The sequence below is a fragment of the Aphelocoma coerulescens genome, chromosome 2 (genome assembly GCF_041296385.1).
Source record: "Aphelocoma coerulescens isolate FSJ_1873_10779 chromosome 2, UR_Acoe_1.0, whole genome shotgun sequence".
NCBI classification, from domain to species: domain Eukaryota; kingdom Metazoa; phylum Chordata; class Aves; order Passeriformes; family Corvidae; genus Aphelocoma; species Aphelocoma coerulescens.
In genome coordinates, this window is record NC_091015.1 from 104669669 (window position 1) to 104694806 (window position 25138).

At 37.2% G+C, this 25138-nt stretch overlaps 1 protein-coding gene across 1 annotated transcript in view; it reads right to left on the reverse strand.

The window, feature by feature from the left end:
- LOC138104909 (dynein axonemal heavy chain 5-like) overlaps nucleotides 1–25138 on the reverse strand; it is a 149567-nt gene that overhangs the window by 65365 nt on the left and 59064 nt on the right. The window contains exons 45-56 of the mRNA XM_069004235.1: nucleotides 19914–20048; nucleotides 18709–18898; nucleotides 16039–16256; nucleotides 14815–15126; nucleotides 9711–9800; nucleotides 9390–9626; nucleotides 8715–8882; nucleotides 4620–4826; nucleotides 3021–3350; nucleotides 1450–1656; nucleotides 1120–1362; nucleotides 288–442 (exon numbers count right to left, since the gene is read on the reverse strand). Coding sequence (XP_068860336.1) covers nucleotides 288–442; nucleotides 1120–1362; nucleotides 1450–1656; nucleotides 3021–3350; nucleotides 4620–4826; nucleotides 8715–8882; nucleotides 9390–9626; nucleotides 9711–9800; nucleotides 14815–15126; nucleotides 16039–16256; nucleotides 18709–18898; nucleotides 19914–20048 — 2492 coding nt within the window. The remainder of the gene's footprint in view (nucleotides 1–287; nucleotides 443–1119; nucleotides 1363–1449; nucleotides 1657–3020; nucleotides 3351–4619; nucleotides 4827–8714; nucleotides 8883–9389; nucleotides 9627–9710; nucleotides 9801–14814; nucleotides 15127–16038; nucleotides 16257–18708; nucleotides 18899–19913; nucleotides 20049–25138) is intronic.

Here is a 25138-nt window from a genome sequence, read left to right on the forward strand (position 1 = left end):
ATTTTTAGTGCAAAATTGTATTTCAGTGTGATTTCACAGAGGTGCATTGCAGACTCAAATGCTGAAGAAAATACATATTTCTTGTCAATAGCATAAAGTCAACAAAACAAAGACCCAGGATCTGTCACCTATAGATGTACATTTGGACAGTTACTTTTGAACAGAAATGTAGTTTACAATGAGGGATAAAAAGGTTGAGAGGTTTGCATTTCTTTAAGATGATTGTGAGGAGTTCATTTCTATGGCAAATCAAGGAGTAAATGTCCATGTACACTGCATTGTGTTACCTTGTTAAAGTAATCTGAAAGCTCTCGTATCCAGCAATGTATGATGCTAGTCTGGTCAGACTCTGCTTTCCAGATCCACCCACACCTACCAACAATGCATTTCCTTGTGGAGTACGAATAATCCGTGATATTTTAATCAAATGGATAATTGCATCCTGTGTATTGAGAGAAAAGGGGATGAAGAGATGCAAAAATAATGCATTGTATAATCAACTAGAAGCGTGTCACCAACCAACTGCTTCTCAACAGCTGGATGGCTTCTCTGGAGCCTATGCCAAAGACTCAGTTCTGTAGTAATCAAAATCAACAGGAGATTCCCCCCTGAATTCTTTGGGCAGCAGGGCTAGCCCAAGAGAAATGTCATTGTATCAATCTTGTATGAAGCAATGTCATATGCAGAGTTTGTCATCAGCAGAGCTGAGGGCATGCTCCTTAGGGGACAGAAGGTAAAGCAGAAAGGACTCCCCCAGACTTTTTAGCTGACCTATTTACAAGCTCTCTAAATAGACTGACAAAAGTAAAATACAAGTGCAATATAGGCATTTCTTATTCAACTGCTGTAGTCATCTTAGAGTGAGAATTAATCTGAAACACCCTAAATTTCTATCAAACCACCCAGTCTAAAGCTGAAGAAAGCATTGTGCATCAAGACCTTCAAGAAGGAGGTAACTTTGAGGAAAGCAAGATGACATTCACAGTGTGTACTGTATAAACAACCTAGTTGTTCTGAGCTATCTCCAAAATAATGGGATAGAAACATACAAGATCTATGTATCAATAAGTGCAGAAGACCAGGCACTTTCTGTATTAATACAATTACAAGCAGTAATACCTTGAAAAATACTAAATCCATCTTTGATCCTCTGACAGTTTCATTGTACTGTTGCATGAACATCTGTAATCTTTCAGCCAAGTAATCCAAAGATGGGATAGGCTCATAAATTTTCGGAGCCTTCAACTCTGCATCATCAGGTTCATCTCCAGCAGTCTCCGGGACATCACGCAAGAAATCCACAAAGTATAATTCTGTCGATTTATCTTCAAGTAGATTTTGACCGTGTTCTTCAGAAACAATCTACAGCAATACAGGAAGGATTGCTTTAATAATGAACTATGTCCTTGGCCTCTTTCTGTGGCAAATACTAAAATACTGTTTGCTTACCTTCCTCATCAAATCTTCAAACCAGTCCTTATCACTTTTGCTGATGAACCTGTCTGCAATAACACGTCTGCATTCATGTTGGAACAAGGCTACCAAAACACTGATGCTCTGGCAGACGTCAGGAGTAACTGTAAGTATTCCTTGCCAAATACGACTGAGGTCTCGTAAATTGAAGATGTAATGAAATTTAGCTGGAGTTGGTAACATCTACAAAATAATGTTGTGAACTATATTCAAATAACTGCTAAATAAAAATATTTTCTACTTATTATTAAGTGAATGTGGATATTTTCACAAACTTCAGTCTTGTATTAAAGCAGAAATACATGCTTGGCATTTAAGAGGCATTAAGGTAAAATGAAGAAATGACAGTAGCAACAGCTAGCTCTTTAATTTCACATAGATTTCATTTGCGTTTCTTTGAATGTTTCAAATCCCAGGAACATGCATTGAAGCCAAGACAGGTTAGTTAATGATGGCACTGACGACCACAGTAAAAATGTCAACATTGCTTAACCTGTGGTGTTGCTCCTGCCCTTTCTTCCAGATCATTTCCGTTACTCTTCATCCTTTCCAAGAATATTGGAGGAAAAGTTCATGAGGAAAAGGGAAAGGAGGAGAAGAGAGGAGAGGAGAAGGGGAAGGGGAAGGGGAAAGGGAAGGGGAAGGGGAAAGGAAAAGGAAAAGGAAAAGGAAAAGGAAAAGGAAAAGGAAAGGGAAAAGAGCAAACAATATTTGGGAAATAGCAAAAGCTACTTTTCCTCTAGGAAAGGAAGTTAATTAGTGGTAATAAGCACCAATTCTGTTGAATATATTGGTAAATATTGACTAGTCAGTAGTTTTGCTAGAAGTCTCTCTAGTTCTGTGTGCAAAGTTTAGGTCTACAGTTAGTTGTTTGTGAAATTCTGACCAACTTTTATTGGACTAGAAAATACCATTTAACAAATCCCTCTCTTTCCACTACTGTCCTCCACTTTTCTCAGAAGGAGAACAAATTTAACACACATTTCTATGCTGTAGTTTTGTTTTTTCAAATTGCATTCTATACCTAATATTTCTTGTCTTTTTCAAAGCAAAATTTGCCCAGGAATTGCAGTCAAATGTTTTTAACAGTCTGTTTGAAATGGAAAATGTAAATATTTATAAATTACTAAGTACCAGATTTTATTTGTTTTGAACTGATTCCCTGTCTGCCAGATTTTTCTCCTTTCCTTTAATTCAGATCTTTAAAGTTTCTCACGATCCCAAACAGCTCTACAGAAGATTCCTATCTAAGTTTTAATTTCTGGTTTCTTGTGCTCTCAGCATTTTCTCAACTGGAAGATGTCTCAATCTTCCTATCAGCTATGCTTACTATATCATATGTATATTATGTGATACTTGTATCAGCTACAGAAGACACTACATGTGATTAGGATTTTTGTCAGCTAACTTGAGAGCAACCAATTCAGAACAGAGGCATCAGTCAGCAATTACATAGGTCACAGCTTCACAGTATGAACTACAAACACACACGACAGTACAAAAGGCCTGAGTCAGATGCTTCAAAGGCTTAATAGATGTCATTTTACCTTTGCTTTTGTCATTTGCCAAACCTTTCGACTTGTAGATACTAATGCTGAAGCCAGTTTACATATTTCTGCGGGGAAATGTCGTTGTTCACAGAAATAGCCTTCAGCTATTGTTTGAAATATCTTATCAATAGAGGAATTAGAAGGCAGTGTGCAGTTGAAGATGGTGAACTGGCGTTTCAGGCGCTGTGGGATGTCATTCCGACCTCCCCCAGGGTGAATCATAGCAGCTACAAACTGGATGTCAACTACATTTGTGAATTCCCCTGGCTTCTCCAAACTGTAGAAACCTTTCTGTTCCATCAGCTGTCTTACAATTTCATTGGTGATCTAAATATTGCCAAAACAAACAAAAAAAAAAGAAATGGAGGATTTAGGTGTTTCAGGGTTGTCAACATGCAACATGGCAACCAAGCACTCAGATGCAGTGCACTGGCTTTATGTAAGCTTCATGTGCTAAGTAGTTGTGGACAGGAAGTCAGACGTTCAACTGGATTTGCATAATTTCAATTTAAGAAAAAACAGCACTTTAAATTTTCAGTCCTGGCTATAGCTTCAGACTGACACAGACACTTAGTGACAAAGAATGGTTAATTTAGCACAAAGTGTAGTCACATGTCCACCTGTACACAGGCAGTGAGAGAACACAATTACAGAGCCATACCAAAAGCAGAAAATTTGCTTTTTCTCAGCAGATTTTTTTTTTTAAAGTCAGATTTTCAGGGTATTGGTCTATAAGTATTCTTTTATCAGTACCTCAAGACAGCTTGCTAGTCTTTAATGCCAACTGTGATCATAGAATTGTTTAGGTTGGAAAAGACCTTCTTGATCATTGAGTCCAACCATTAAACCAGTACTGCCAAATCCACCACTAAGCCATGTTCCTAGGTGACACATCTACACCTCTCTTAAATACCTCCATGGATGGTGACTCCACCACTTCCCTGGGCAATCTGTTCCAGGAATCAACAACCCTTTTGGTGAAGAAATTTTTCCCTGATATCCAATATAAACCTCCCCTGGTGCAGCTTGAAGCCATTTCCCCTTGTCCTGTCAACACCGACCTCACTACAATCTCCTTTCAGGTAGCTGAAGAGAGCAACAAGATCTCCCCCAAAGTTTCTTTACTCAAGGCTCAACAACCCCAGTTTCCTCAGCCACTTCTCATAAGTCTTGTTCTTTAGACTCACCACCAGCTTAGACTTCACATAATAGTAACTGCAATTTAAAGTCCAGAGCAGATCAAAGAAAAATCTCTGAGTGTTTCTTGGATTTGCATGCTTCCTTTCCCAAACTGGTTCTCAGGACTGCTAGTTTGGAAATCCTACCAGCTTTGTATGCAACCAAACCAAAAGGCTTAAATACTATAATGATTGCACCAAGTGGCTTGACACCATCCTTGATCTTTTGGGACTGATAGCTTGTTAGTCATCTCAAAAACTGGCTTGGGGAAATTGTTTTTAGTAAATGTATTTGTTCTAATTCATATTAAGATATCTTTTTTCTAACCTGTCCCATTTTTTCAACCCATAGATCAGTATTTCCATCAGCAACAATGGTAAGACCACCAACTCCCAAAAGTTAATATTTTCCTTTTACCTGATCACCCCATTCATTAATCAGAGGCATGTTGATGTCATCAATAAAGACAGTCATTTTCTTCCCTGCTGGAGGACCGTGTGTAGTGCCCATTCTTTTGCCTATGCAGCTTTCTATGCTCCTTTGGAACATATGTGGCAGAGTTGCAGAAGAAAAGTTTAGGTATTTGGTCAAGTGAACATCGGGATCATACTTGCTTGTGTAATTCTGCAAGATAAACTACTTTTAAGTCAAGTGCACCAGTAACTCCAGGTGAATTCAGACAAAAGGAGATGCAGATGCTCAGCAGCCCTGCAAAAATCTCAGTCCTGCTATTAACTTCAAAATCTTCAAACACAGTTTGTTTAAGATAAATACACCATCTGCAACTTGAAATTCAAACAAACTGTCAGTTAATGATTTGCATTAATTTTTTAAGTATTAAAATTTATAAACTCTTAATAGACCTCACTAAGTATTACAAGTAGATGTGTGCCAACTCAAGATGCAAATAAACTTTGCATTAGCAATTGTCAGGGTTTTTCTAAATTTAAGATGTTAGCGATGATCTATTACAGCAGACAGCAAGGAACAAGAGAAAAACCAAATCCATTTTCATGTTCACACTATGACATCAAAACTCTTAAAACAAAAGCAGTGTAAAGGAATGGCAGTATAAAATTAAACCCAGCTACATCACACTTACTGATAGCTATCTTCTCTTAATGAAGAAAGAAATCCTTGAATTTTATGAATATGTACAATTCCCACAGCTGCTGACGATGCCCCCAAAGCAACAAAGTTCCACTTTTCATATTTAGTGAGGTTTTATAATAAAAATATGTAACCCTGGAGTCACACCAAGAGATAAATATATAGCATAGCAAATATTTTGTTTAGGAAAAGTTCTGGAGCTTAGAAATAGTACTAAAAGTTCCATATTTCCAACATAATTTATTTTTAAAGATTCCATTCTTCTGCAATGATGATGAAGTTGAATATCATTTAAATTCTTATCCGTAAAAGAGGGTTGACTACAAATGTTCCCATTTTGGCACCTCAGAAAAATAAATCTGTATCATTGCTGACGAAGTGCTCTAAGAACAACTCCAGTGAGACATACACTCAATGTGACAACATAAAGGAAGATACAGCTAGATCCCCTCAAAATATTTTGATGAATATTGTCAATTTTGTTGATACGGTGACAGCAGCTCAAGAAAAGGTGCCCTTCAGAAATAGGGGTTTTTTTCAGACCTGACATAAATGACAACCTACATGTGCACTGTATATGCAACAGTCCTGTCTTTGGTGTGTACTGACAGCTGAGGGGTTGGTGCAGGTCAGTGCTCAGATCTCTCCTCAGGGCTCCAACAATTTACAAATTGCAAAGCTCATGTGCCAAGTGCAGGTGCCCTGGTGCTGCCAGCGGGGCTATGGGGCAGCCTCTTGCAAGAAAAGGACAGGGCTTCCCTATGCCAGACACAGCCAGTTCCAGCCACCTCCAGCAGACCCACTGGAGACACTCGGCCTGTGTCAGGAAGGACAAAATGCTGCCTGGCAGTTGAGAGAAAAGTGCAAAAAAAAAGTGAGAAAATCAGGCCTGCAGACACCAAAGCAAGAGCAGAAAGAAGAGCAGGAGGTGCTCCAGCACAGATTCCCCTGCAGCCTTTGGTGCAGACCATGGTGAAGCAAGTTGTCCCCTGCATTCCATGGAGGTTCACAGTGGAACAGAGGTTAACCTGCAGCCCATGGAGGACCGCACACTGGAGCAGCTGGATGCCCAAAGGAGGCTGGGACCCCGTGGGAAGCCCACACTGGAGCTCCTGGCAGGACCTGCAGACCCCTGGAAAGAGAAGCCCACACTGGAGCAGGGTTGCTGGCTGGACTTGTGACCCCGTGAAGGACCCACACTGGAACAGTTCATGAGGAACTGCAGCTCTGGTAAGAACTGCATCCCATGTGGGAGGAGGGAGCAATGTGAGGAGGAAGGTGAGGCAGAGTGGAGCTGTTATGTGCTGACCACAGCGCCCACGTATCATCCTGCTGCACTGCTGGCCAGGGAAGAGGTAGAGGGGTCAAAGATGAGGGACTGAAGGTGAACCTGAGAAGAAGAGGTGTGAGAAAAGGGTATTTTCAGTATTCTGTTTGTTTTTCACCATCTAATTCTATTTTTAATTAGAAATAAATTTTTTAAGTGTCCCCCAAGTCAAATGTTTTTCCCATGGCAGTAATTGTGAGTTGAGATCTCCCTCTCTTTACCTCAACCCCTTTACTGTTGAGGAGGGGGAGGAAACCAGCAGCTGGGTGAGGGTCTTGCAGCTGGCCAAGGTCAACAAAGTGCAACTACGAATTCTCAACCATTCAAAAAACACATTTGTGTTTTATTCATTATGGCACTTCAGAATGTTTACATGGTAACAGTAATATTGCACAGTACAGAAATGAGAACTATCTTCAAAAAAAAAAAGGGTCTTGGATAGGATTATTTTTGTTAGTTAAACTGTCAGGGAATTTTCAACTGTCCTTTGCCAGTTTAACATCACTTTTTAAAATTTTTTTGCAATTCATGAATTAATAGTACAGAGAATAAAGGTCTTAAATTAACATTCCATTTTAAGTTCTTTATTTTGATTTATACTGATGGTTTACTCAACACTGAGGATTATTCCGATTAATTCAGATTACTACCTGAAATGCTCTATATTAAGACTCTTTTACTTTTTCATGAAATGAACTGTTTATATCTGGAGATTTCTTTTCCACAAGGTGTAGTAAGGCAAAATTCTACAGAAGATGAAAGCAGAAGGGGAACAGTTGTGAAGGCAGTTAACACTCACTCCTAACCTTACACGAGATAAAATATCTGCTGGCATTATGCTCCCTTGTGTAAGGAACATACTCTGCTCTATAGCATAGACTCAGCATAAGCAACTCCCAAGAATCAGTTCCAATTATTTTTAGGGACAGGAATGGCAGCTGAAAGCTGGAGGTTGCCAGTATCTGGACAAAATCCAGCATGCGGAATATCAAGACCACCACCCAGACCCCGCCTCTTCACTCTGCTAAAATAGTTCTCCAGCTGGTGCCAGGAACAGAAGCTGACATTACACCGGCATGCCTGTTGGCATGGACAGATATGCTGAAAAAATAGTATTAATTGCTGCTGGCAGGGGTACAACTCCCTCTCTGTCAGGGCTCAGAGAGAACATGGCTGGGGCACACAAAATGGCTCAGATTTTAAGAAAGCCAAAGGTCAATTTAGACCGGTGTTTTTCAGCTATTTTCCATTTCAGGACCTCTGCAAATCCTCCAGTGGATGTATAGATGCTTGTATAGCCAAGTCAGCTGTCCCAAGAGTAGATTGGTTTTATTTAGCTACCTCTCATTGATCAAAGAATCCACACACTCCCCTGAAAAACACAGAAACCCTGATGAAAAGCACTATGCTTCCACTTTTTTAAATAAGGGATGCTGAGTTTGGTAAGACATCTGGGTTTGTTCAGCCTTTTGATTACTGATTTTTCTATATTAAATTATTAAACATATATTTGTTAATTTAATAGCAATCCTGTAGTTATTTTCTTCTAGAGAATGAACATGTCATTTTCAGTGAAGAAATTGAGAGAGAAGATAATAAACAGTAAATTTACCCTCTGAAAACCACCCTGACTAAAGAAGGAAGTTCTTTTTTTCTCTTCATTTGGCTTTTAAAGAAAGGCTGTGCAATAAGGGTGTACAAAAGACCAGTTCACCCATGGCACCACTGATAAAGCACAGGAAAATAAAAAAGCCTCCAAGGATCACCATCTTCTTAGCGAAATCTTCTGTTTGACTACTCAAAAGAAAAGAAAGCATATGAAAGAGCATTTATCATCTGACCTTGTGGCCACAGTTAGCAAAGTTTAAAAGAAATCTTTATATTAAAGTGTAGAGACTTGGGGTTTTTTGCTTGTGGTCCATGTGAGTACTGGCAAAATGCCTCTGTAAGAACGCTAGTATGTACTCTGAAGAAAAATCAAACTATTCTCAACTTCCACTTAATATTGGTGCCAATGTCAATTATTGCAATGTTATCATACTAATATATTACATATGTTTTTCCATTCTACCTACCTTAATCATAACAGTTTTTGCTGTTCCTTGTTCCCCAATTAGCAAAACAGCTTTTCCTTGCCTCATGATAGCGTGCATTAGAAAGTCTGTTCGGACACTGTCTACATTTGGAACTAGAATGGAAGTATATTCTGGGACTGAATCTTTAGGAAAAATATATTCAGGGACCTGCATAAGAAAGACATGCAAAAAGTTTGAGAATTCCTACCTACCCACAGAATCACTTTGCATCAGAACACAAAATCAAATGTACTTCATAAAATTTACATCAGCAAAACTTTTCTTCCTGAAAGCCAAGTATCCTTTCATAATCAACCAGCATCTTGCCATGCTTTTCTAAAAGGGTGGTAGACTAACAGGATATTTTCATTCCTCCGGTACCTGATAAAAGCTTTTCCTTGCTGGAATTTCTTAAAGAGTAAGGTGATAGAGTAAGTAGACACAGAGTTAAGATCACTTCTGTTTCACTTCCAAAGATATTTCAAATTCACGTTTCTATTCTTTGCTGAAGACATTTACGGGAAAAGAAAAATAGCATTCAAAAAAAGAAGCTCTGGAGAATTCGGTAGGGTTAATCTTCCTAACCAAATTATGTAGGGTTTGAAATAAAATGTCTCTTACCAAATACACTTTGTATACCCATTAAGAAAGCTTAGCATGTTGCAGTGTACGAACCTTCTTTGACCAGTGCTCCCACTGGCCACAGGCATTGATACCAAATTCAAACATGGTTTCCTCTCCATTCACAGCTGGAAGCTCTTTCACTGCAGAGTGCTTCCGTAGGAACAGCTCCATTTTCAGCTTGTCATCTGGCTCCAGAAGGGCTCCAGCTGACCACATCACAGCGAAAACAAACAAGCGAGCAATATGTTCCTCACTCAGCTGCTTCTCGTCTCGGCCAGGCAGCAAACCCTGCAAAGTGGATGCAATACAGAACTACTGCCCTCCTACAAAAAATCACAGAATCTGAGAGAGAAAAATGGATACCATATCTACCTGTAGGAGGTCAATAGCTTGCTTGATGTACATACATTCTAAAATCGACATTTTTGGTGTCACAGCAGAGAAAACAAAATCCATCAAATCCTGGGAAGAAAAAAACCTTATTTAAAGATTTTCTTTACCAGTTTCAATGGTATGATTTTTTTCTTAGATGAGACCAATTCCTTATTTTCAAATATATTCTAAACTTTCCTTCAAAACAACATTTTCTCCCATTTCTGGGCTTATAAATATTCAGTCTTTGACCATGAATTTTTTCTAACAATAGCATATTAGGAAAATAACTTTGATGTACCAGAGTCAGCAGAGCTACTTGTATGAGCTCCATAGAGTAATTTCCTGAAGAGCAATTTGAAGACTGCTTTTCAGTTACTTCAAGGATCTGCCTGCCATTTGTGCTCTCCGCTGGAGATTTTAATCTACCACTGACATTTTTGTATAGGAAGATAAAAGCACTGATGATACATATATATACAATGCACAAGCTCACCACTATAAATTTCTATCTGTCTGATCTGTTCTGACTGCACCATACTGTACCAGTCCCTCTTGAAACCAATATTCTCATTTTCCTGTAGAATCCTGGCAAGATCCAAAAATGTTTTTTTTTTAATTTGTTTTAATGGAAGTTGGACTTTCCTCAGGTTTCCTCATAATGATGGCTACTGTGTCTGCCTCTGTCAAATGTTTTGCGACATCTTGAGCAAAGTTTCAAATGGATGTAAAGTCCTCCCTGAGATTTGCAGTGCAAAGTTTTAAAATATCAATTGTCGTCCAATAGTGCGGACTGATGTAAATTACAACCTACTTCTACCTTTGTTCAACAATCTTTAATATAACTCTCTCCCTATGGGTTCCATTTGCCCTCATAATCTTTGGAAATCAACACTGTCCACTCATTCTGGGAAGTGAAAGTATAAGAGGGATACTATGGGACACAGCAATTTCAGAGGAATTCCATTTATAGATGTCATGTCTTGTCAGGGAGAAAGCTAAGACAATGGAGACATTCAATCACCCAAAGACATTTACTTATATACTTTTTTTACTTTTATATACTTCTAAAAAAATCACTGAGCTGTTTACCCACATGCTCACCAGCCTTGTTTCACTTTTCAGTTTCATTTTTGCCACTGAAGTTCTCCAAGTGCCCTATGCTGATATTTATTGTTACAAAGAGTGAATCAATATTTTTACCCATCCACCTGAATTCCATCCCACTAGAATACCAGGTAATACACACAACAAAAATATATATTGTGATCAAAAACTCACTTAGGCCTCTTAATCTGGAGTAGGCTCATGGATAAGTGGTCTAAGAAGACAGTCTGAGTGTGGGCATACACAGAATCACAGAATGGGTAGGGTTGCAAGGAACAGTAGAGGTCATCTAATTCCTTCACCCCACCATGGGCAGGGATGCCACCCACTCTACCAGGTTGCTTCTTTTGTAATTCCTTGCTGACAAGCAAAAGTGTTACCACCTCTGTGTGCTGTCATTTTGTGGCTTTCCCTCAAAAATGCCTGGTTTGCCCCCAGTGGGACACAGGGGGCTCAGCCGAGTAACTGAGGGGGTTGTGGGTGCCACAGGGGAGTGCCCACAAGCAGTGTGGGAAATTCAAATCTAAGACACTTAGAATCTGGGGCTAAGTCTCACTGAGATTCAGCTTCTTCATCTGTAAAATAGACTAGATGTCTCATAGGGCACTGTAAATTGTTTAATAATTGATTTGACACACACAGAATAAAGATATTTCATGCGTCAAAGTATTCTGTATTATCAAGAGCCCAATTTTCACCAGAACTAGTTTTATGGTACTTATGATTCCAGTGAGGTTTCTGAAGTTTATGAAGGGCTTTTTAATGTTTTCTTTTTCTTTGAGTTTATGAAAAAAAAAAAAAAATCAGTTCCATATATGCTAGTATTTTATTACTACTACAATTTTTAAAACAATACATGGCTGAAAAAAGGATGCAAGATTAACACAGAAATTTGCATGAATTATTTGGACAGGGGGACTGGAAAAATGAGCTGGGTCATAACAAATATACATAAATTTTAAAGAATTTGGATGAGGAATTTGCTATCCCTTACAAGGAGACTGAAAAACAAAGTTAGATGCTAAAAGCTCATATGAAAGGAAGATCCTTTTGCATAGAGTACAGTCACTATAGAACTCAGACTACAGAATACTCCTCAGGACAGGAAGCTCATAACATACTCAAAGGATTTAGACAAGCAAAAGAACAACTCAGTAATAGAAAGTTATTAACACTTGTAATATTAATTTTAACATAAAAATATTAAAGGTAAGAAACCCTTTGGATTATATATTCAGCTCTATGCTCCAGGGGCAATGCCAGCCTTTACACAAATTGGATTAGTGTGAGATTTAATGTGGAGGGAGAAAATTAGTCAAATCTGAAACTTAAGTTGCTACTACATTTTTTCATTTAAACAATACGTAGATGTGCTGAAACTTATGCTATTCACATAACATCCATCACTGTTTTGAGCTTCACACTTCACAGACAATCTCAATAACACCACTCAGGTAATTATTTTAGTAATTTCAGTTCTTTGAAACTGTCTCAGATAATTACTTCCATCAGCTAAGCAATTCTGTTTCTTACAGGTAGCAGCATCATTCACAGACCAGGAATTGGCAGTAGAGCTTCTAAATGTAAGAGAGTAGAGTCTTTTTATAGGGTTAGGAGTTTATTTGAAATTATTGTGAAGCAGGAAATGTTGCTGAGAAGAAAGAATTGGGAAAGGAAGGGGGAAATTTCAGCCCCTCAATCACTGTTTTTAAAAAAAACCTGTGGAAATAGAAAGGACTCTAAAATAATCTTAAATCAAAATAAGGTTGGGTTTGGGATTTGGATTGGTTTTGGTTGGGGACTTTTTGTCTTTTGTACTTCGATTTTGATTTTTTTTTTAATGTATAAAAAATGATGACTTACAGTGCCTTTTATAATACACATGAAAAGAATGAATACATTCTTTCTGCTGATTCACAACTATTATTCTCTGATGTTTCCTCCTCCATTACTGCTACCTTCTGCACCTTTGTTAACTTTGTTAATTACTTTATCCAACATGAAGACTTTCAGTGACAAATACTATTTTGATTAGCATAAATAATGAGAGTGTTTTGTAAGCAAATTGGAATTATTATAGCAATTGTCTTACATCTATTTTAGTTGAGATTAGATTAATTTCAGAAAGTCTCTGTATGTCTACTTAAGACTGAGTCTCCTTGGTTACTATATTTCCATCTATAGTCTAATCTTCATTTTCTTTGAAAAATCAGATCTTTCTAAGATGTTTATATCCATGCTTTTCTTAATACTAGCATTAAATTCATCAAGGTCTATATCTGGGGTTTGACTACCACTGTTGATGAAACTTATCTGAAAAATTTTCTTATTGAATTTTATCCTTTTTTTTAATGTGGGAGAAAATAATAACTATAAAAAGAACCATGTGAACACAAAAGTAGTGTTACTCTCATCTGTAAAATCACTTTTATTGCCTCTATTATTTGAGAAGCAAAGACAGCACATTAAAAGTGAAAGAAAACTGCCAGCATGACAGCTTTCATTTACATTTTGATAGTTCTAAATGCAGCCTTCAGCACTGAACTAACTTCATATTTCACTGCATTTTCATTTCTTAATCTAATAAAATACATATTTTTCTGGACTTTATTGCTATTGCTTCAGGCTTGGGCATTTTAAATGTTGTTGTTATGTTTTCAGAGCAAGTTGTAGCATAAAATATAAATAAAATTGTGGCAAAGAAGGAGTGAATTGACCCACATATACATTACTTTGGAAGCATATTTTAAAACTCATTATCAGAATTGTTTCTCTTTCTGCTGCAGTAAATACTATGTCATATCATTATGTTTTGGAGGTAGAACAAAATGAATAGCTTGTTAAACATTGGTTTTAAAGTAAATGTGCACTGAAATGAAAAGTAGAAAGAAGACATTTGTTAACATTCCTGGCGTTCTAAGCATATATCAATCACTGCTTTTATCATGATCTATAAAAAGCTTTCTGAAATGTCACTCAAAGTTCATTAAAAACCATGTTTTTAAAATGCAAGAGCGATGAAAAATATTACAAGAGAAAGCACTGTGAAATCCAACACCAATTAAATGAGTAAACAGGCAGGAGCAAGCTGATGGAAAACCAAGGTATGTTGGAAGTTGCATTTATTTCACAAATATTGAGGAAATCAGAAGATAACAACTCTGAAAGGTTGCAAAGGCATAATTATTTCTTTAAAAACATTCAAAAGCAGAAATTAATATTTCAATGTGATTGAAGTATACTACTGAGATTATGCTTTTATGCCCAGTATCGAGTACAACCATCCATAATATTGCTGGAACCTTTCTAATGATTCAGTAGGGTAAGGCCAAACATAGGGGGAAAAACATTCAGGATTCCTGCTTTTGATCTACTGTTTGAACACAGTTTAGTCAGAAAATGTATCAAAGAGACGATGTTTCAAAAATTTCCATTGGAACGGAAACATGGAAATAAAATCAGAAGAGACAACTATAGTCAGAACTCCAGCATTATAGTCAGAGCTTCAGAGCAGCACAGAGCACAGAACTACTCTGGATTAATTTGAATTATAGAATGTCTTTTAAAAATAGTTAATGCACCAAATGCATTCCTGTTGCACAGAGTAAACCTAGCCTGATTCCTTTCTGAATTTACTTCTTTATATTTAAAACAAAAGAAGAAGTTTACCCACTTCTTTTGTGTATCCTAACAGGAATTAAAATTACAGTATTAAAATTACAAGCAAAGAAAGTATCTGCTTTGCCAACATGCAATATAACAATTCATTGCCAACTATTGTATGGAGGCAAAACAAAACACTCAGATTATTCATCTGTTATAGTTTCAGTCATTTATTAATGATAGAAATAATTTTCTCTCTCTTTAATCCTTCATCTTTAGTTTATTACATAAACAAAGAAATGTAAATAATTGAAAGAGCACTTAGGAAGCAGCAATGCTTCATTAAATAAAGAATAAAAAATGCAATTTTTTTCTGAAGTAGTTAATTAAGTACCTGAAATGCATCATTAAAGCAATTCCATAGGATGTCAGAGTACATAACAGGTAGTGTCTGCAGCCAAGCCCTTAAAATAGGCTTCCAGTCTAACACTGAAGAACTCATGAAGACCATCCCGTTACGAGAAACTGTGGCAGGGGAAGCATTGTCAATGTTGTGAGGTTCAAAAATAATTTTGCAATTGGGGGACATCGGAATACGATCTCCATTGGCCAAAGTAAGGGTCTTATTATCATCCAGAACAGAGTTCAGATTTTCGATCCATATTGCATCAACTGGTCCATCCAAAACTATCCAGATATGCTCTCCCTAAAAAAAAAGGATAGGCATACACATTCAACATTACTTACATTGACCAAAAATACACATTCATGTAATATCAGAAAATGTACTCTTAGATGCAAATAATGCCATAATTTGGTGCTCAGCAAAAAAGCAATCTAAAAATGCAATATTTATAATTTGCTCAGTGATTTTAATTCTTCCTTTGTTATCTTGTGTCACAACAAAAAGGATATTAAGAAACAGTGACAAAAATTAATTTGTGCTGTACTAACCAGAAAATTGTGTCTTTCTTCTACAAAAGTACATCAGCCAACCCAGCATCCATCAAGATGGATGAAAATGTTTCCCACTAAATGCAGTCATAGACACAGGCATAAAGTCAGTCCCTGTGGGATGTTACCCAAGTATTTCATGTAAGGCTTCCCATTTTCCAAGTCAGAACTGAGTGGCTGTTCAGAAGATGTGAGTGTAATTATGACTCCATGAAACATGATCTGCAAGTTTGATAAGAGAATTGGGAAATGCCTACATCGGTTTCTTACCAAGGCCTTACATTCCTATATAACTAGTGAAATAGAGTAGCAATGAATTAAAACCAGACAGGAGAAAATTGACTTTCCTGTTCTCACATCAAAACATGAACACACTTTGCTTTTGTCTTTGAACTGCTCACAGAAGGAAGCAAATCCCTTAAAATATTTTCTAAATTAATTCTGGAACCTCAAATGCTTGGGAAGCCTAGTGCTATCTGGGATATGTATGTAATTCTGACTCTTGTGCACATTGAGCTCATCAGACACAAAGTAAAATTAACACTGCATATTCCCATTTGATTTTATAATGGACGACCTTTCAGATAAATGACAGATAATGACACTCATGGAAACACCTTATGGAAACAGTATTAAATGTCTATCATGATGCAACATCCATTACCTTCTTTGCTTTTAAAGTTTTTCTCCATAATGTAGAGAAAATACCATCTGTCCAGTCATTTGTAGCAACATCAAGGGTACCGAACATCTGGGAAGCTGTGATTGCCTTTGGGTTCATTCTCATCTCTTTATGAGGAGCACCACAATCTGTCATTGCTTTCATCAAAATATTAATGCATTTTGTCTTTCCTGCACCAGTTGGACCTAGAGTCATCATACCTTAAAACAATACAAATATGGTTTAAAATGAAATGTCAATGTGTTGTCCTACCATTTAACAGTTCATTGCATCAACGATCCCTGTTTTATTTTTATCAAAAGCCAATACATAAGCATGTTTCTCACTCCACTTAATGTTGACTGAAACAAAATTTGAAACTATTATTAAAAGGCCTCTGTAAATGTCTCTCTAGTATGATACGCAAGCCTATGTGGGTCTGTATCCTCCCTCAGGCAGTTATTTTCCTTTTTCTAATGGGAAAACACAACTGCCTCTTGATATTCTCATGCAATGACATTGACATGAATGGTGGCAAAGAAACCCAGTAATTTCTAAATTTATCTAATGAGAATGAGAATTGTCCAATGATATACAAAATTGAGTGCATCTTTCCAATGCAAAAGTAACAAAAATATGTACCTGCATCCATCCATGCTGGCATTTTAACACATCTTTCTTACATAAAACCAGTTAAGTGCAACCACACTTAATTTCATCAGTGTATACACATTACCAAAGAAAAATAAATCATGTCTTCAACAATAAATTGAGCCTATGGTTGAACTTTTTTTATTATGTTTTCTAAATCACCTAATAAATCTTCCAAAATCAGATGGGACCTTCAAATTGAGACTTCCAAAGTCATTTAAGGGACCTAGACAGCTCCTATTAGCCCTAAAGGCAACTGGATAACATAATCCTTAGTTGGCTTTGAAAACTTCTTCAAGAAAGGTATGGAACAAGCACAAACCCAAATTACAAACCTAATCCAGTGCAATGCAGATTGTGTGATATTTTCTCTAAAACTAAAGGGATCTGGATGTTCCCCGAAACAATCTGAGGACTCAGAAAATCACTTACTCATGCCATATGTTACATATGGGGAAATCTAATACAAGCTCTTCAATGTTAACCAAATGGCTTTTCAGCTGGTTTCAGTGGTATTTCAACCAAAATTGTTATGCCAAACAGATTTCAGGATCCATGCACTGAATCTTTATGTGTGTATGTGTGTGTATGTGTGTAGAAGCCCTTCATGTGCACATACTGCCATATTTCAACTAAGTAATACATTTTACAGATTTTTCCTCATTATTTGAAATCCCATGGTGACCTCTCTGCAAATTCAAGTTCATGAGTAGGACAAATGGAAATCAGGAAAAGATAATCTTTTTCCCTCAATGCAGTAACTTCTGTCATAGAAAGGTCTGAGCATCCAACTGTTCGGACAATTGGAGCTGCATGATCTCCTGTAGGAAAATAGTAGGGATGTGTGGAGAGAAGAGGCATCTAAGAAGAAGGCCACAGTGGATCATGAAGATTTCTGAGGAACAGTGAAGCTGTTGCGTATCACAAATCAAACAGCTTCTTTCAAAAAGAGACACATTTAATCATAACTGAAATAATTAAAACTTCCATGGTTCCTATATAGAAATAGTTGTTATGGTTTGATATGGAACACTGCATCCAGAAATCTGGATGTAAATTAGTAAGTCTGCACAGCACTAACCAGTTCTTCGGTCTGAATTACAAGTTTGAGGCATTAAGGACTCAGACTGTGGTATGTGAATGAGTATTTCATTTATTTCATTAGTTTAAGCTGACTATTCTTTTATTATGACATGAAAATAAGAAGGACGGTATCTTCATAAATCTTTGCTGCTTTAGTTACATTTCCTTTATATTTTCCCCTTATTTTACCAAAAAATCATTAGTTAGAGTTTAGGGGTATGGGGGACATTTCAAAGTAGGGGTATTTTTTTTCCACTGGGCTATGAATTGTAAACCTGGATTTACTACTGTCTTTGATACCTTTCCTAGGACAGGATAAACTTTACTCAATGGCCTTTTCTGCACTGTAAAAATGCATTTTCATATAATCAAAGGATGGTTGAAGCTGGAAGGGACCTCTGGAGTCCATCTTGTCTAACTCCCCTGATCCAGCAGGAAGAAAGCTTATTTTGCTTCAGTATAAATGGCAAGAATCGATCACAAAGAAAACACTTTGAATTATATCTCGTACATGGTAGAATCTATCAAAGTAAAGGTTTGAGAGATTATTTTGTGTAATCTTCTCAACATTATAATCTCACAGTAACTTTATACTCGAGCTTCATGACTGAATCTGTCTGAGAGCAGCAGTTGTTTTCAGAACACTGAACAAAATTGCTGTTTCTGGATTTTAATGTATCTATTTTAACTTGTTCTATAGAAATTTCAATCACCAAAGGCCACACTCATACTCCCAATAAAAATGTAATACAATAAAGCGTTGCACACTAAAAAAGGTTGTAACAGCTTCCTAAGCAAAATACCCACGTAGGCTCTAAAAATGGCATCTGTTCAAATTTTTAAAACAATTTTCATGAAATTAATCTGCATTCTAGTGGCAGATAATATAGTATAGTCTCAAATACAATGCAGTCTCAAAGCCTCATCTAGCATGCTAACCATGTCGGACTCGTTGAGTTTCGTACAGCTGAATAAGTTTAAGTGTCCATGGTGGATGATTAATAAGCCCTGCTTCTTCTGTCTGTTTTTGGATGGCTGACTGTAGTTCAGGATACCCAGATTTATCCAGAGTAATTCCAGGGAACAGGTCATTAATGAGACTCATAAATAAAGGTTCATCTTCATCCACCTGTCAAGGAGAAAGTAAGGGGAAATACATTATTTATTCATCAAAATTATTATTATAGTTGTAAACAATCTTCAAGATAAGCTATTTAAAAGATGGCAGTGAAAATCTTATCTCTTCCAAAGAAAATATTATAATTATCCATCAGTTTTATGAAGTGAATTTCATACAGTGAAATCACAAGTAGTAATTTCTAAATTAAATACTTCAGGCTGATAAAAACTCTAACAACTTAATACAGTTTTCTTCAGTGTATACACACACATTTCTTCATTTGCTACATAAGCCAGCAAGATTTATTCCAGTCATACTTTGCCTTAGAACTTTTATGATTTTTTCCTTCTGCAAATCACTGAAGCATGGCTATAGGTTTGAACACATATACCAATGCACTGAATAGATTAACATTAGAAACAGAATAATTGGTTCCATCACCAAACTGGCTCCCAAGGTAAATACACAGAGTCTAGACATGCTATAACCTTTTAATTACAGCAATAGAAAGAAAGATGAATACTTTAAATAGTATTATCTAAAGACATTAGACTATACAAGTAGGTGTTAGCTGCTTCCAATTACCTCACTTAATGCAATTCTTACGATGTTCTGAAAAGGCAACAGACTCCCAAGAAATGTATAAATTGAAATTCTGGATTAAGAAGGATCTTTGATGACATTATTAAAAGTTAATACAATGTATTCTTTCTTTCTCTCCTTAGGGTAAAAAGAATTAAAAACAAGAGCCAATTAGAGGACCAGGTAGATCCCCTAGGATCTCATGGTATTTCCAAAGATTATTTCGGCTAAAGCTTATGATGTGTTTTCCTCTCCTTAAAAGACAAATTGTGCTCACACAGTAACTGTATTCTGATTCTCAACTCACTTATAAATCATACTAAAAACTGCAAAATAATGTATCCAACTGCTGAGGAAAAATAGCTTTTCAAAGTGCACAATAAAGATCCTTAAAAATGCAAACAAAATACTCTGTTGGGGAAAGTCACCAGTGTTACAGTACCAGTTTGGAGAGGTTCATGTCCCGCAGAACTCTCATCACGACAGTTTTCTCTGGCTCTTGGGGATTAGATCTTTTCACTGCTCCAAGTGTTCTTAAAACAGACAGGATATTTCTAAGCCCAAAGTCATAGTGAACCTTGAAATAAAGCATAAACAAAATTGGAACTATAAAGATCAAACTGATCAAAACAAAATTCAAGAGAGGGCTGAAAATTAAATTCACTAAATGAATAAATGTTATTGAACTTCTAAATATGATTAAATTCACAGCTCCTTGTCTTTTCAAATAGATTTCCAGTTTTGTTGTTATCAAATCCTGAAGATGTTTTCTAGTGTTGTATGTCCATACCAGAAAGTGTACTTTCTGGTGGTACAGAGCCCACCCCTATTTCCCAGGCTGACAAATAAATATAATTACCCTATAAATCCCAGAATTTTCAGTGAGAAATAACTTATTGATTAGGTTTGTAGATGATTCCAAACTGGTGAACTAGATCACATCCAGAGTTCAAAATTACCAAGAGAAATTCAACACATTATCTATGTGTGATGCAATTAACTAAAGGCAAGTGCAAAATACTACAGATGGTAACAACCAACTGCATAAATAAAGAGTAACAACTCTTCACTGAGTTGAGAAACAAGTCAGGTGCAGCAAGCTTTGTGGAAAAATATCTGACATTGCATTGAAGTCACAAGCTGCCCAATGACTTATCTGCAATTTCAGTGGGCAATAAAAATACAAGTATCCTTTTTAGGACAATTGAAAATATATTTCCATTGTAGCTGGCATTTCTATACTGTGCCCAAAGGCTGGATTCCACATTTGAAGATGAACCCTATGGAAGAAAAATTTGAAAAGAAAAAAATGTTATCAGTTGACTAGAAAACATGCTATATCTGGAAAAAGTAATACAAAATCTACTGTAGAAGTAGGAAGAGAGAATATGCAGGATGAGTGATGGTAAAAGTCTTCCACATGCAAAAGAGACCTACAAAGAGGAAGACAGGAGGAATAGGAAGGAAAAGAAGTAATGTGCTTAACTACAGCAAGGGGGATTTGAGAGAACTTTTGGAGAAAATATTGTGACCAGAACAAAAATGAAACTTTTGATCAGGTTGCCTGGGAAACTGCAACCGATCCATCAATAGAAAATGGTAAGAACAGTGATAAACATTTATAGCAAATTATTTAATTAAGAATTATTTTTCCTCCAGAAAGGTAACTGTATGATTCCTCAAGGCTCTGCCCTGCCTCATTTTCTATTATTTAATCAGGTGCCAAGTTGTTACCAGTTGAAAAAGTTAGGTATGCAGCCACATACTGCCAGGAAATCTTATTTGTAGATGGAAACAATGACACAATAACACAAAAAGATGAACAACTTCATGTGACATTGATGAAGTCAGATGTCACCTGACTTCATCATTATTTGGTAAATGGCATGTCCCAGTGAGATGCCCAGAATCATGACAAGGACTGATACATTTCTTTTTCTCCATGCTAGATGACTATCATTGACATACTGGAATGAGTCCAGCAAATGATGACTACATGAAAGGAAAAGAGGCAATGGTCAAAATTTTCAAAGGGGGAAATTGCAACAGTTTGCAAAATGAAGAATTCTTCACAATAAGAGTGGCCTAACACAGAAAAGGTACCCAGAGAGAATGAATATCTCCATCCTCAGAGATATTCAAAACTCAGAAAGTGCCTTAGCAACCTGCACTAATGTGCTAAGCAGGAAGTTGGACAAGGTGACCTCTGGAGGTCCCTTCCTGCTTACACCAGTCTATGATTCTATAGAAGCGATGACTTTGTTAAATTTGAAGAAATATTTTCATACCTACTAGAAAATATACAATAAACTTAAATGACTTTTAAAGACAGAATTTCTGGTGCATTCCAATTGACATGCATGATGAGTGGTTCAAGGTGACAATCACTTATTTACCTTAATCTGTTTTCTAGTTTTATAATGGTTCTGCCTTTCAGGAATGGCACAAAAAAGCTAGTGTTTACTGGCAAATGTGGATTATGAGTTATTTCTTTGCTACAGCTTTTAACAGCAATCTTTAAAGATTGTGCTTGAGCAAAATGGACTGCAGTGGTATAGCTGGTGCTCTCGTAAGGAAGAATTAAAAATCTGAAAAAAAAAAAAGTCTCAGTACTAGAAGCATAGTTTGCTCCATGGAGAAAAGAAAAAAGGAATATCAGTGGTTTTTTTCCACATGAAAGCACCTTTAAGAGATGATTCCCAAAAAGGGTTTATCACCTCACTTGCTTTCAAGCTTTGTTAGGTTTTTCTTTTCAGTTTCTGTTTTTTCCTAAGCTGTGTGAGGCTTTGTGGAAGGAGGTACTGGGGAAGAAGTCCTGTAACACAGCCAAATAATTCAGCTTTGGGGCCTCTGTCAGAATAACTCCTGCACAGGCTTGTGGACACCTCAAGCATCCCACATTTGCTAAGGACTATTCTTTTACTTTACTGTCTATTGTTTTTCTTTACCGAAGGAGATGACAGTCACTCTGGGTGCCTTTGGCTACTTGTGAGTCAGAGTTCCTCTTTCTACAGAGTCTGCATTTGTGTGTATAAAATGTCTGGAGGTCTTCATGTATTTCTTCCGGCACATTCCTTTTATATCTTCTGCAGCATAAGTTCAGCTGGTGAATGCTTGCTTGTTTTTCATTTTCTTCTGTTGATATATTGCATCTGCTGAAAACAGGCAATGTTCTGCCATTTCCTATTGCACTGGTTCTTTATGTGACCCTGATCTTTCCAGTCAACTGCCTGGAAAACCCAGCATTACTTAACTTGGAATTTCAAATTTACCATGAAAAAATTAAATAAATAAGTTCCACTAGGAAAGAAAGATTAATATGAATTATAGGGTCACAGAATGGTTTGAGTTGGAAGTGACCTTAAAGATCATCTACTTCCAACCCCCTGCCATGGGCAGGGACATGTTCCATTAGACTAGGTTACTTAGAGCCCCATCCAACCTGGCCTTGAACACTTCCAGAGATGGGGAGTCCAGAACCTCACCGAGCAACCTGTTCCAGTGTCTCACTACCATTACAGTCAAGAATTTCTTCCTAATGTCTAATCAAATATGCCTCTAAGAAAGACTGTCTGTACTTTATAATTTTTGTTTTCTGACTACACAGAAGCAATTTATGTCCCACAGTACTCTTAGAAATATGTTCAGTTCATGAGACTCCCGTATCTAATCTGATGAACTCATTAGATCTCTCTCTATATAATCACATATTACACTAGATGTACTCCCCAACCTACAACAAACTTCACAAGGAACTTTAGCAAGTGTTTCAAATTATTTCATTACTACTACAATAACAACACACATTCAAGTGAGGAAGTGGTGGACCCAACAGACAAGCAGAAGATCCAGTCTGTGGTGGACAAGAGAGACATCAAGAATTGTGGAACAGTGTGGAAAGTGACCCTTCTCGAGTGTATGTGTGCAGATAAGGAAGGGTGAAGAGAACAGCATTGTGGCAGAAGCTCTCACAGCAGAAGCAGGTGCTAATTTGAAGTGCTTGTTTGCTAAGGCATGCAGCATGACAACAAAACAGGGAAATATTACAGCTCTGTGTGCAGGTACAGGGTTACAGTCAAACTAGGAAATGTGGGGGGATGGGTACAATGGATGGATACAGGTTCTCTAGGAAGGACAAGCCAGGATGGAGGGATGGCAAATTGCCCTTAAAAGTGAAAGAGTGGGAATGCTTTCCCTTAGGATGGCTAACGAGCCCAGCTGAGAGAATTTGTGTTAGAATTAGAGGGCTCAACAACATTGTGGCAGATGTCTGCTGCAAACATCCTGATAACGGAGAAGCTGATGAATCTTTCTTTCAACAACTGGAATTAGCCTCATCTTTGCAAGCCCTGATCCTCAGCAGGGGCTTGACACACCCCAATATCTGCTAGAAGGGCAACACAGCCTGGCAGAGCCATTCCAGGAGATTTCAACACTGTCTGCAATAACATCCTCACAGACCAAATAGTGACTAGACAAGGTGGTCAGACACTTCAACAGCTTGACCAAAGAGGCTGTGCAGTGTTTATCCTTGGAGATATTCAAAGCTCATCTAGACAAGGTGCTGAGCCTCTCTAGCTGATGTCACTTTGAGAAGATGTATAGAACCCGTCCGTTTTTCTCTGATTTTATAACAGTATGTAATGGATTTATACAAGAGCAGGACTGTCCAAAGGGCTGCTCACAGGCACAGGCAGGACAAACTAGCATACTACCATGGGCTTGCAGAAAGCTGTGCTTCCTAGTTCATGATGCCAAGTATAGTGATCCACGATATGATACATGATACAAATGGTTAGAAGAAAGATCACCATAGCAGGCTTCTCTGATGAATACTGTAGAAATGTTAGGTGGTTCTGAAGAATTATAAATATGCATGGAAGACTAATCCCCACTGACATCATGGCTTACATAGAAAGAACTATGGAATTTAAGTTATAAGAGAGATATAAGCGTAAGATGCAGATATAAAATTGTGATGTAGCTGACAAGTAAGGGCTGTGCCCATGTGCACACCCAGAGCACTTGGTCATTAATTTTCATAAATATGAAGGAACTCCCTTGCTAGCATCAGCATATATGAGGCAAAGGACTGATATGAGACAAGGTGATTGAGCTACCTGCCTTGACAACAAAGCATTTGACTAATTGGCACAGGAGTTTTCCGGGTGGGAATTTTCAGACAGTTTCACAGAGTCCTCCAGGCAGTTCCTATGATCCCTAGGCCAACTGATAAGGCTTGCTTATATGCTTCAGTATGTTGATTAACATGATAAATGGAGAATCTTGCTATCTCAGAGGCTGCAGGGCAATTTCTGCTGAAGAAAAATGACCAAACTACTGAGAGAAATTCTGTACTCATTGTGTAGATGCAGTAATCATTGTGCATAAAACATTGTACACCCTTAAGATAGTTAAAATAAGTTTTGTACACAGTTAGGTTTTGTTTGGGTGTGTGCATTAAATTTTTAAGTACATTGTCCAAGGGTGAAACAGTTCCAGAATCTGTGACAACACAAAACAAGCAAAGCACTTTTGCAGAGGTAGAAGGTCAAATTTCTGATGCCTGCTTACATGCCTTTTTCACACCAAAGAAAACATCTCCTGGACAAAAAATGACCACACAAACTGAGGCAATAAGAAAACTTCATCTTACAAAGGCCAGGC